At 51.7% G+C, this 11,052-nt stretch overlaps 3 protein-coding genes and 1 non-coding gene across 4 annotated transcripts; 2 read left to right on the top strand and 2 right to left on the bottom strand.

Moving 5' to 3' along the window:
- Positions 1 to 105: 105 nt before the first annotated feature.
- Positions 106 to 177, bottom strand: N0V96_002735. The gene has a single exon. It is a non-coding gene; the product is annotated as a tRNA-Met (tRNA).
- A 586-nt stretch (positions 178 to 763) lies between these two features.
- Positions 764 to 2,340, bottom strand: N0V96_002734 (uncharacterized protein; the record flags this gene model as incomplete). Its single annotated transcript, XM_065756610.1, has 3 exons — positions 764 to 1,245; positions 1,311 to 2,259; positions 2,323 to 2,340. 3 exons carry the CDS (start codon positions 2,338 to 2,340, stop codon positions 764 to 766), a joined length of 1,449 nt encoding a protein of 482 aa, XP_065614979.1.
- Positions 2,341 to 2,965: 625 nt separating this feature from the next.
- N0V96_002733 (uncharacterized protein) lies at positions 2,966 to 7,961 on the top strand (the record flags this gene model as incomplete). The annotated part of the gene is made up of 10 exons (XM_053187218.2): positions 2,966 to 3,033; positions 3,101 to 3,683; positions 3,738 to 4,205; positions 4,259 to 4,365; positions 4,413 to 4,635; positions 4,692 to 5,032; positions 5,530 to 5,583; positions 5,684 to 5,699; positions 6,175 to 6,761; positions 6,836 to 7,961. 10 exons carry the CDS (start codon positions 2,966 to 2,968, stop codon positions 7,959 to 7,961), a joined length of 3,573 nt encoding a protein of 1,190 aa, XP_053054722.2.
- Positions 7,962 to 8,905: 944 nt separating this feature from the next.
- On the top strand, positions 8,906 to 10,083 carry N0V96_002732 (uncharacterized protein; the record flags this gene model as incomplete). Its single annotated transcript, XM_053187220.1, has 2 exons — positions 8,906 to 9,549; positions 9,603 to 10,083. The coding sequence occupies 2 exons, from the start codon at positions 8,906 to 8,908 to the stop codon at positions 10,081 to 10,083; spliced, it is 1,125 nt and encodes a 374-aa protein (XP_053054724.1).
- Positions 10,084 to 11,052: the final 969 nt, after the last annotated feature.

Here is an 11,052-nt window from a genome sequence, read left to right as displayed (position 1 = left end):
TTCTTCAAAATTCTTATGAATACAAACTCAAAAGAATGGTTTTGGTGAAAAAAATGAAGGAAAAGAGCAAAAGGCGACATAAAGATGGTAAAAACGCAAAAGAAATAGCACAACCTGGTTTCGATCCAGGGACCTCTGGGTTATGAGCCCAGCGCTCTACCCCTGAGCTATTGTGCTTGCTGATGAAAATTTTCCGAAAGTTTGTTTCCTCTGTAGCTTGGCGCGTATGCCGAGAAAATTCCGGCCCCAGAAGTAGCCCACGCTCGCGTTCATCAAGCCCGTGAATTTAGCAGGTGCATTGAAATGCGGCGATGATTTTCTCCAATAAGTCTTGTAAGTAAATGCAGACTCTCATGTTCAAGCTAGGAGTATTTGCCAGGCATCAGCTTCCACAGCATGAGGACTTGTCGACATAATGTTACTGAGGGTGGCTGTCTATGAAAGCTCTTGCTGTCTAACCCTCAACAATTATGACAAAAAATGCCATGGATAGAAATGTTATTGTGAATCGCCGAAAAGAACAAGTTGGCCGATATGCTCACCGGAATACGAATAGAGACCAAGAGATTGCCAACCGTAAGGTTGTCGAGTTGAGTTGTCTGCCTAGCCGTTGAATGGCATTGCGAATTGTGACATATGTTCGGGGAAGTTTTTGGTGACAAAGAGGCTGTCTTCTTTGACGCAGTCTATTGCGCTACGTTAACTATCTCGGAATCCACGACTCTCCTTGCTTCTTCTCCTACATGCGATGCTGAAGCCTTGGCTAGTCACAGACAACCCTCGCCTTGACTAGCAGGAGATCTGAGTCATAGCCGTCGCCATCAGCAGTGCCAACCTTCACTAGACCCGGCGAGATGTTGCATAGTACCATGTTCCCATCACCGAGCGGCTCCTGCTCCCAGCCCTCGGCTTCCATAGACTTGTCGTCGAAACGGATGCGGCCTCCACCCGTCACCTCCTTGTGGCACCATTTCGGGTAGAAGTAAGCTCTGGAAGCCATGAAGATCCCGCGGAGCTGCAACGCATCGTCGAATATCTTGATGATATGCTTCTGAAGCTTTTCGCGCTTTACTTTGTAGTCAGAACACTCTTTGGGAAAGAAATTGGCGAAGGCCGTGATCTCCATCTGTGTCACCCTCAACAGCTCTGGGTGGTCGACACCAATCATCTGCCCGATCATCTCTCCCATCTCAGCCTTGCAATGTAGAAGCTTCGTTGGGTCCACTTGCCTACGGTCGCATAAAACTATCATTCAAAGGCTTCAGTAACGATGGTCGCAAGATAGGCACTGGGATGGGGAATAATCTCACCTAGTAGCTTCTCGAAGCAGGTAATGAAGCTCTTCCCGATTGTGCCGGCCCAAGTCTTTTCGTAACTTCCGTCTACCCCGAGGTCGAAGAATCGTCCTATGACAGTCTTCCAAATGTAGTGTTCCACGACGAAGGGTCTCATTTCCTCGTCTTGGAGCTGGTCGATGTAATAATTGATGCCATCGGAACCGAGAAAACAAGAGTCGTTGATGCTGCCGTCTTTCAGTTCTCTCTCCGAGGGACAGCCGGTGAGAACGTGGTTCGCAAGGTAGTTGATGTTGTACCGCATCTTCGCCCATATGGCCGTGATCGATTCGTCCGAGACCTTACTGGAGTTTGCAAAAGGCTGGGTCTTTAGTTTCGCGTCCTCATATTCTTCGAGTCGGAACTCAAGGTTCGCCATCCGTTCCAAAACCTTGCAATTGTGCTCCTCAAGGCTGTTCATGGCATTTCGATGATTTGACTCTCGCTGAGCCAGCTCTGCCTCAGCATCAGCGGCCTTCTCAAGCGCATCCGCTAGCTTCTTCTCCGTGTCGGTTGCTTCATCATTTGCCTTGTCCAGAAACTCCTGAAGTTTTTTCTTCTCTTCTTCACATATACCAAGGCGATTTGAAAGCTTCTCGATGCGCTGTGACTGTAGCGCAGCCCTCGTCTTGCCTATGATGACGAAGGTGTGCTTTTGGTGATATGGCACCGAGCCATTGTGGCGCACATTCCTTTTCCTCCAACGTATATCATCGAGGTTCTTGTTGTAAAAGTTTTTGCGAACAATTCGATTGAGTCTCTGGCGAGGAGGGAGGGCTGCTATACGTGCCCCAAAGGAAAGCGGCATCTGCTCGTGAGGGCCGTCGGTGTTCATTGGGTGCGGAGTCTTGCCCTCTCGGGGCGCATCTTCTGGTAAGCTGATGGGAGAGTCTGCCTCAGTATCCTCAATCAGTATGAAGCGTTCCTGTAATCCAGTTAGGATTCGAGGGAAAGATTTTGTGAAGTTAGAGTATCTGGGGAAGTTTACCTGTGCATGCTCAGCCATGGTTCAGCTGAGCAACTTGATTAATCTCTTGCCGATGTGAGGAATTTTCGGGAGTCTTCGCGCAAGCGAGCGTCCTTAAAGGTAATAGGATCGTTGTATGAGAAAGACGCTGAGTCAATGAGAGAAAGTTGTACGAGGTGAGATAGAGGTAAGGTCGGTGCGGGACGAGGGTGATATAAGGGCATTGCCTGCCACCCAAACTTCCTTCCTTTTCTTTTGAAATAGGTACCTTCCTTTCTCTCTTATTTTTGTGTCCTGTGGCCTAAGTGAGGGAAGGCAGGTACAATGCACCCATTCTCCTCGGCTGCACTTTTGAGAGAAACATCTACTTCACCTTCTCAACTCGACACCTCACCACTCTCTCTCACTGCACACTTTTCAAACTTCATCTTTTTTGACTCAGTTTTCTTGCTAAGCTCTCAGGGCTTTTAATACGTTTTCTTCTCCAACTTTCTCTTTACATTACCTGGAAATGTCAGTATTTTCCGTTTCCCATCTTTCTCATATCTCCTTCACACAAGCTCATCACCGCTTTCCCCCAATTTCACCACATTTTTTTCTTTACTGACGAGGCCCACCCAGACCAACATCTACAGAAGCTTTCGGCGGGAAAGTGTAGCCCATCATGGTGAGAACTCGGATTTCTGAAGAAAATGAGAAGGCCATCGTCATTGGCATAGACTTCGGCACGACGTAAGAATATCATACTACTTCCTTTTCTTGCTTAACCTTCATGGGCTATCTTCTGACTACTCGAAAGCTTCTCCGGCGTCAGTTGGGCCTACTCCGGTCAGCCCGACGACATCGAGGTCATCAGCCGCTGGGAGTCCAAGATAAACCTCAACTCCGACAAAGAGAAGGTACCGTCGTCCATTCTTTTCCAAAGAAAAAGCGGGAACTCTTCTTGGGGATATGCCATACCCAGCGATGGAAAGCAGGAGCCGTTGAAGTGGTTCAAGCTCTTGCTTGTTGATGAGCGTGACCTTCCCGAGAACGTCCGAGATTCTACCCAGATTGCTATCGCGAGAAGACTGGCTAAGAGCGCGAATAAAGAGCCGGTCGAGATCATTAGCAGATACCTCCAAAACCTATGGAACCACGCTATAGAGTGCATTGTCAGCACAGTTGGCGACGCAATGGTCAGGATGTGCCAGTTTCACATCGTCATCACTCTTCCGGCAATCTGGCCGGATTACGCCAAGGCAAGAATGCGCAGAGCTGCCGAAGATGCTGGCTTGCTGGATTCACGTCCAGCTGGAGAGACGAGCTTGTCCTTCATCTCGGAGCCCGAAGCGGCGGCTCTTGCTACGATGAAGGACTTGTCAAAGATGCCCACCACCGAGGTATGTGAACTGTTTCGGTTTTGAGTGGCGTGGCACTGACTAGTTACTTCATAGGTTGGAGATCACATCGTTGTGTGTGATGCTGGTGGCGGAACCGTCGACCTCATCACCTACGAGATCCTGAGCTTGGATCCCTTCATCGTCCGAGAGGCGGTCCAGGGTGACGGCGACCTCTGTGGCGGCGTCTTCCTTGATGAGGCATTTGTCAACATGCTTCAGGAGAAGGTCACTCCTCAAGCTTGGAACAATATCCCCAAAGAAGACGCCAGGAAGTTATTGAATGACGAATGGGAGCATTGCATCAAGCCTTCTTTCAAGAACCAGGACGATGACTGGCAAATCAACCTTCCATCCGAGTGTCGTGTTCCTGGATCTCAGCAGCGGGGCATGAAGCGCAAACGAAACCTCAGCCTTGATCAAGAGGACCTGCTCAAAGTCTTCGACCCCGTCGTCAACCAGACAATCTCACTGGTAGAAAAGCAGATCGAGGCTGTCTTGATGAAGACGGAGTCGAAGCCCAAGGTAAGAGTCACTCTCCTTGTTGGATGATGAACAACTAACATTGGGTGCGAAAGCAAATCATTCTTGTTGGGGGGTTTGGCAGGTGCCCGTATCTACGGAGCCGCCTTAAGGAAGAAGTCGGTAACAACATTGAGATTCTTCAGGGCCATGGAGCCAAGCCGTAAGTCTCCTTCTTATACCTTCTAAGCCAATGCTAACACGGAACAGGTGGACTGCGATCTGTCGGGGTGCAACTATTCATGGACTGACGCGTCGCAACCTCGCTCCCGGTCTTGCAGTCGAGATCAAGTCTAGGGTCTCTCGTATGAGCTACGGCACCTGCTGCTCGATGGACTACGACCCCGAGGAGCACGAGAAGAAAGACAGATACTGGTGTGAAGATGAACTCTCATGGAAGGTTGATACTTGCATGGACTGGTTTCTTCAGCGAGTATGTTAAGAATAGGAAATTCTCCAGGGGTAACTAAAAGCTGACACCTATGCTAGGGAACCGATGTCTCTTCTGTGGATCCGGTTACCAAGTCGTACTACCGCCTTTGGGAGTCAGTTCCTAGTCAGGTCGAGGGAACAATCTACTCCAGTGAGGCGTGGCCCCCTCCGGAGAGACTGGACCACCGCGTCAACGAGTTATGCACCATTACTTGGAAGAAGAAGATCAACTTCGCATCCCTTCCTCGCTTCACTAATCCCATGGGCAAGGTCTTTGCAAAGATCACTTACGAAGTCGAGATGACATGCTCCGGAAAGAGCGTGGACTTCACTGTCATTCATGATGGCAAGCAGGTGGCAGCCAAGAATGTCGAGGTGGTCTTCAATTCGGACGACGAGTAAGCGAATGGCTTGCAAACTTTGGTGATTGAATCGTGGAAATTGGCATCGTGAAGTGGTTTGTGAAGGGAATGATTGGCTTTTCTTGCACAGGAGGGAAGGAATGGCAAATAGCACACAGGCTGTAAGCTTTCTGAACCGCTGGGATAAGCCATGGACATTCCTTAAAGGGCATTAGGAAGGCAACATTGAGAATAGAGCTTCATCTACAACATGTCTTTCCATGTCCCGAATTACTCAACAACACGTTTCTCGTGAACTGGCCGCTGACAAGCTTATCTCAGCCTCATCGAGTTGACGAGTTTCATTGGACCACGACATCGAATCGTCTTGAATAGGAGAAAGCGTGTCTACCGGTATGGTCTACAAGTCAAAAAGCCTGTGTCTGATATGCCAGACCGTGCTCAGTATCTTTGAAATCTACAACTATGGCGTTTCTGACCTGCAACCCGTCAGCTTGAGCTCCCGGAAGCTTATCAATATCATCACATGCTAGACCCGTTATCGTGTCACGTCAGCAGAAGGCCAATGAGACCGCGGTGCGAGGGCCGTTAGTGAGATTTGGATTTTCCAGAAACCCGGGACGTTGGACCACCCTCATGCATGGCCCGTATGATGAGCTTTGTATGCATGCTTCGTCAATGCTCAAGGGTTGGTGAGGTTGCGGTAAGCGTCGGCCGCGGTTCAAAGAGGTTGTTCAACGGACCGACTATCCGCGCGCCTCTGTATAACCTGAGATGTCTTCTCAGTAGCATTGACCGGAACCTCAAAGGCGTGCATAGCAGGCATCAGCCGGACTGTTTGCGCCTGGGCTGTCTTTGCTGCAGCCTGCGATTCAACGCCAAACTCGGGGTCTTGGCGGGTTGGCTGGTAAGCTCGCTCACTGCAAGAGCTGGCTTTGATATGCTGCAGCTGTATGCAGAGCTTACACGCTGACTCTGCTTTGAGATTTACGAGATTGCGGAAGCCATTGGTCCAGATGGCTCGAGTTCAGCTTACGGCTTGGTGGCGTACGAGCCTGAGATAACGACGGCCTAGAGAGGAGAGAGTCGGAAGAGTATTTTAACGTTCGCGGATCCGGGCAACAATACGGAAGGCCGCAGGATCTCACACTCGACGGCTTCACACTCGTATCTTTCAGGTGCGAACCCTCGACAAAATAATAGCCAAGACTGAAGCCCAGCCCCAGACCGGAGGGCCGCTAGAGAAGGCAGAGCAACCCGACTCTTCTTCCACCAAAGGCCCCCCCTCAGGAGACAACACCGACACAGAGCGAGGCAAAGATGCTGTCGCCATCGAGCCTGTCCGTACCGTCACCGGAGTCAAGTGGTGCCTCATCGTTTTCGCCATCCTCTCATCGACCTTCCTCTTCGCCCTGGACAACACCGTCGTCGCTGACGTGCAGCCGCAGATCGTGCTGCAGTTCGACTCCCTCAAAGATATCGCGTGGCTCGCTGTAGCTTTCATCATGGCAGCCACGGCTGTCAACCTCTTTTATGGCCAGCTGTATTCGCATCTAAAGCCCAAGTGGCTCTACATCGCCAGTGTCGCTATCTTCGAAGCGGGTAGTGCTCTCTGCGGTGCGGCGCCGAATATGAACAGCCTCATCGTCGGGCGGGCGTTGTGCGGTCTCGGCGGTATTGGTATGTATCTCGGGGTGATGGTCCTCATCGCCGCGACCACGACGATCCAGGAGCGGCCTGCGTATCTCGCTAGTATTGGAATTACGTGGGGGCTAGGAACCCTGCTTGGGCCTGTTGTAGGAGGTGCCTTTGCTGACTCGGATGCGACGTGGCGGTAAGTCATCTCGACCATGGTCGATGCCCTCCTCAATCACTGACTCCCAACGGCTGGGCTTTCTACATCAACCTCCCCATCGGTGGCCTGGCCGCGCCGGTGTATCTCTTCATGCTGCCGTCTCCCGACCCTCAGCCTGGCGCGACCATCCTGCAGCGACTCGCCGAAATCGACTGGATCGGTGCCCCGCTGATGCTGGGTGCCATCGTCTGCTTCACCATGGGCATCTCCTTCGGCGGCGTCCTGTACGAGTGGAACTCTGGCTCCGAGATAGCACTCTTTGTTGTCGCAGGCGTCTTGTTCATCGTCTTTGGTATCCAGCAGGCGTACTGCATCGGCACGACCAAGGAGCGCCGCATCTTCCCAGTCGAGCTCATCACTTCCCGCAAGTACTATCGAACCATCATCCTCATGTTCTGCGTCACGGCCGCCGGAGGTTGCGCCATCTTCGTGCCGGTGTACTTTGTTCCCATCTTCTTCCAATTCACGAGGGGCGACAGCGCTATCGATGCGGCTGTCCGCCTGCTACCGTTCATCCTAGTCATGGTCACCGTGACCCTGATTCAAGGCGGCATGCTGTCGCACCCATCCGGAAAATTCGGGCTGTATATGCCGTGGTTCACCGTCGGCGGCATCATTAGTGTCGTTGCTTCCACGTTGATGTACGTCGTCGAGACCGACACCAGCACGGCTTGGATATATGGGGCCTCGGCCATGCTTGGTGCCGGCGTGGGGACTTTCACACAAGCGGGCTTCTCGATTGCCCAAGCCAGCGTGACGGCGCCCAAGGCTGCTGTTGCGTCCTCTCTGATTGCCTTGGCGCAGACGAGCGGTATTAATATCGCGCTGGCGGTCAGTAATGCGGTGTTTCTGAACAGGGCTGAGAAGCGGCTGACTGCAATTCTTCCGGATACTGTCACGGAGGACCAGATTCAGGCTGCGATTGCTGGTGTCGGGACGGACTTTGTCACGACGCTGCCGCCGCGGATGCAGCAGGAGGTTCTCGAGGTTATCGTCGAAGCTCTGAATTTGCCTTACATCTTGGTCATCACAGCTGGGGCGCTTGTCTTGGTCTGCAGTGTGCTGATGAAGAGGGAACGCTTGTTTATGACAGCTGCTGTTGGGGTTTGAGGGTCGTTGGCACTTTGAGCACCGACTGAGATGACGGGGGAGGAATGAGAGTAATGAATCTGTACGGAGACATCTAATCTTGGTGAAGAGGTCATAGATGGGGATGTCACAATGCTAGGGTTGTCCGTGTGGGTATAAAATATAGATCAGAGGAGAGCATTGTAAATGAAAAGTAGATGTTGAATGCAGGACTGCCAGTGCTACTCTTCGTCCCCTCAGAAGCGATCTGATTCCCACTTGAAGTGTTCGAACTCTCATCGTCACTGAAGGCATGGCTAGGCCGAGTGAAGGTAGCAGTGCTCAGTGATAAGTAAGATGCACGTTAAGTCGGAGGAATGCCATATCAGGTACTTCAGGTTCGCCTGGAGCGACGAGTATGATCTTAAGTCCTGTCTCCCAAGGCTTGATGCGCGTCTTGGTGCAAGGCGCCTTGACAGTGCTCAGTGATGAATGAGATGCACGATATGTGTGAGGCAAGGGATGAGTGAAAGGGATGAGTGAGATGGAGTGAGATGAAGAGCGAGGTGAGGTCGTCGCGGTGGAGCGTGCACCCCACGGGCCGTGCGGAGAAACGGGTCCCAGCGCGTCTTACCTAATGCGCTCAGTGACCCGCTATTTTAAAACAGAGCCACAGGGGGACTGCAGCTCCATGTTGCAGGACAGTTTCGCTCTAACCCGTTGCGGCCGGTCCATCCCTCGGTCGGAGGACGTCCAAAAGTTGACACCTCTTCGGAAACTCAACCACAGCTCTGAACCTCTCATCAAATCCCGGAGCTCCGTCGCGAACTCATCCAAACTCGCCATCTCCCCCTCTTACCAGCGACGACGACGACGACGACGACAAAGAGACGCGCCGCCATCGATCTCGGCCCGCAAACACAGCATGAGTTCATGAGAATAGGGTCCTATCGTGCCCTTGCTGCTGTCATTCGTCACAGCTCGCCATGGCTCTCCCTCTCGTGAGAGACCATTCCGTCCGCGGACTCTGGATCACGTTCCTTCATCTCCTTTTCGCAACCTCGGTATGCGCCTACACACCGCTCTCGGCAGCCGTGCTCAAGAACGTCACGGTATCCGAAGCCGACTTTGACATTCACAACGGCCCATTGCTGGCCCCCATTCTCATCCCCCGAGTGCCCGGCACGGATGGGCAGCTCAAGACGCAACAGCATTTCGTCGATTTCTTCACCAAGAATTTACCGAAATGGAACATCCAATGGCAAAATTCAACGGATAAGACACCCGCCACGGGAAACACCGATATTCCGTTTCAGAATCTAATCATCAGGCGCGAACCACCATGGACGAAGCCTGGCCAGGCCAACTATCTCACCCTGGTGGCGCATTACGACAGCAAGATTGAACCCAAGGGCTTCATCGGCGCAACGGATAGCGCTGCGCCGTGCGCTATGCTGCTGCACGTTGCAAGGGCGCTGGACCCGATGATGACCCAGATGTACGATGAGATGGTGGCCCTTGGGGAGAACGGTGGTACGGTTCCCCAGGATATGGGTCTGCAGATCCTGCTTCTCGATGGAGAGGAAGCTTTCAAGTCATGGACGGATACCGACTCACTATATGGCGCAAGGTCAGTGAAGTATGAAACAGCATGAGGCTCATCACACTAACATCTTGCTCTAGGTCCCTGGCTCTCGAGTGGGAGAACACATTTAACCCAGCCATGTCTCATTACAAGAACCCCCTAGAGCAGATCAGCATGTTCGTGCTGCTCGATCTTCTTGGCTCAGCAGAGCCCAAGGTCCCTTCCTACTTTCAGTCAACTCACTGGGCCTACAAAGCCATGGCCGACATTGAGAAGCGCATGCGTGATCTCAACTTACTTGAGAGCAAGCCCAAGATGCCGTTCCTCTACGATATCAACAAGGTTAACCAGATGTTCGGGCGTAGCGGCATTGGTGACGACCACGTCCCCTTCATGATGAAGGGCGTCAACATTCTGCATATGATTCCCTCGCCTTTCCCCGACGTATGGCACACGACGCAGGATGATGGGGAGCACCTCGATATGCCGACGGTGAGGGACTGGACGAAGATTGTGACGGCGTTTACGATGGAGTGGCTTGATGCAATGGAAATAATGCCCGAAGAGGCCCAGAGGTAGCATACCTAGAAGTTGAACTGTGGAAGCTGAACTCCGTCTTTGTTGTTCCTGATCATGTCTGTTCATTGCTGGTGTTTGTGTAATCAGGTGTCACATGCTCAAATGATTTTGTTTGGGGTGGGTTTCTGTCCCGGTACAACTTCCCTGCCGCTGCTGTGGTAAACGAAGCGAATGTTGAATCTCTATACGACCAGGAGTTCAGCCACTAAAATTCAAAGGAGAGAAATTAGCATTGATCTCTGTTCAGTAGACTAAAAGCTGCCGGATTCATGCGTAAATGGCTGCAGGATTCTCCATCTTTCTGTCTCTCTTTGCACGCAGCACAAGACGGATATAAGATAGCCTCGTTTCCTCCAACGTCGGCTGGACCAATGCTGCTAGTTCTTCCTCAAGCACCGACTTTCCTCAATTTTATTCAGCACTTCACTGCAACACATTTGTAAGTTCAATAATTAAAGTAGGGACAGAAGTGGTAAATCTCCTTTTCTTCCAGGTCCGAGGCTCACGAATAAAAAGGTATTACACTCTCGCCACAGCCACATCACACACGAGACCGATCCGCATCTCTCCAGCAGACTGTCAAAATGTGGGACTCATTTGAGGACGAGTTGACAGAAGGCAACACTATCAAATTGGGAGATGAAAGTCGCGATCTTCGTTTGATCATGGCAAAAAGGCCTCTTGCTCCTCGCCATTTGCCATGTGAACTGGAGGCAACTCGGAGGTCGCAGTTGGAAATCATTGTTCAGTCTGACATCTTTACGAGAGCCTCCCAAATGTTCCAAGACAAGGACAAGAGATTAATTGACGGATATACTAACAAAGGAACCATGTGGCTAGGCGACGATGACGATGTCGTCGGTTCAATGGTCGTTCTCCTTGCAATCGTCCACGGACGCCCTCCACATCTCGTTCCACCCACGGTCTCCACTGAGGAGTTCAGGAGTCTGCTGGAACACGCAGAATAGT

This window comes from Colletotrichum fioriniae (assembly GCF_027942845.1).
Source record: "Colletotrichum fioriniae strain IMI 355084 chromosome Unknown scaffold_2, whole genome shotgun sequence".
Taxonomy (NCBI): domain Eukaryota; kingdom Fungi; phylum Ascomycota; class Sordariomycetes; order Glomerellales; family Glomerellaceae; genus Colletotrichum; species Colletotrichum fioriniae.
The sequence above is the reverse complement of the archived record's forward strand: the minus strand, read 5'-3'. Positions and strand labels throughout refer to the sequence as shown.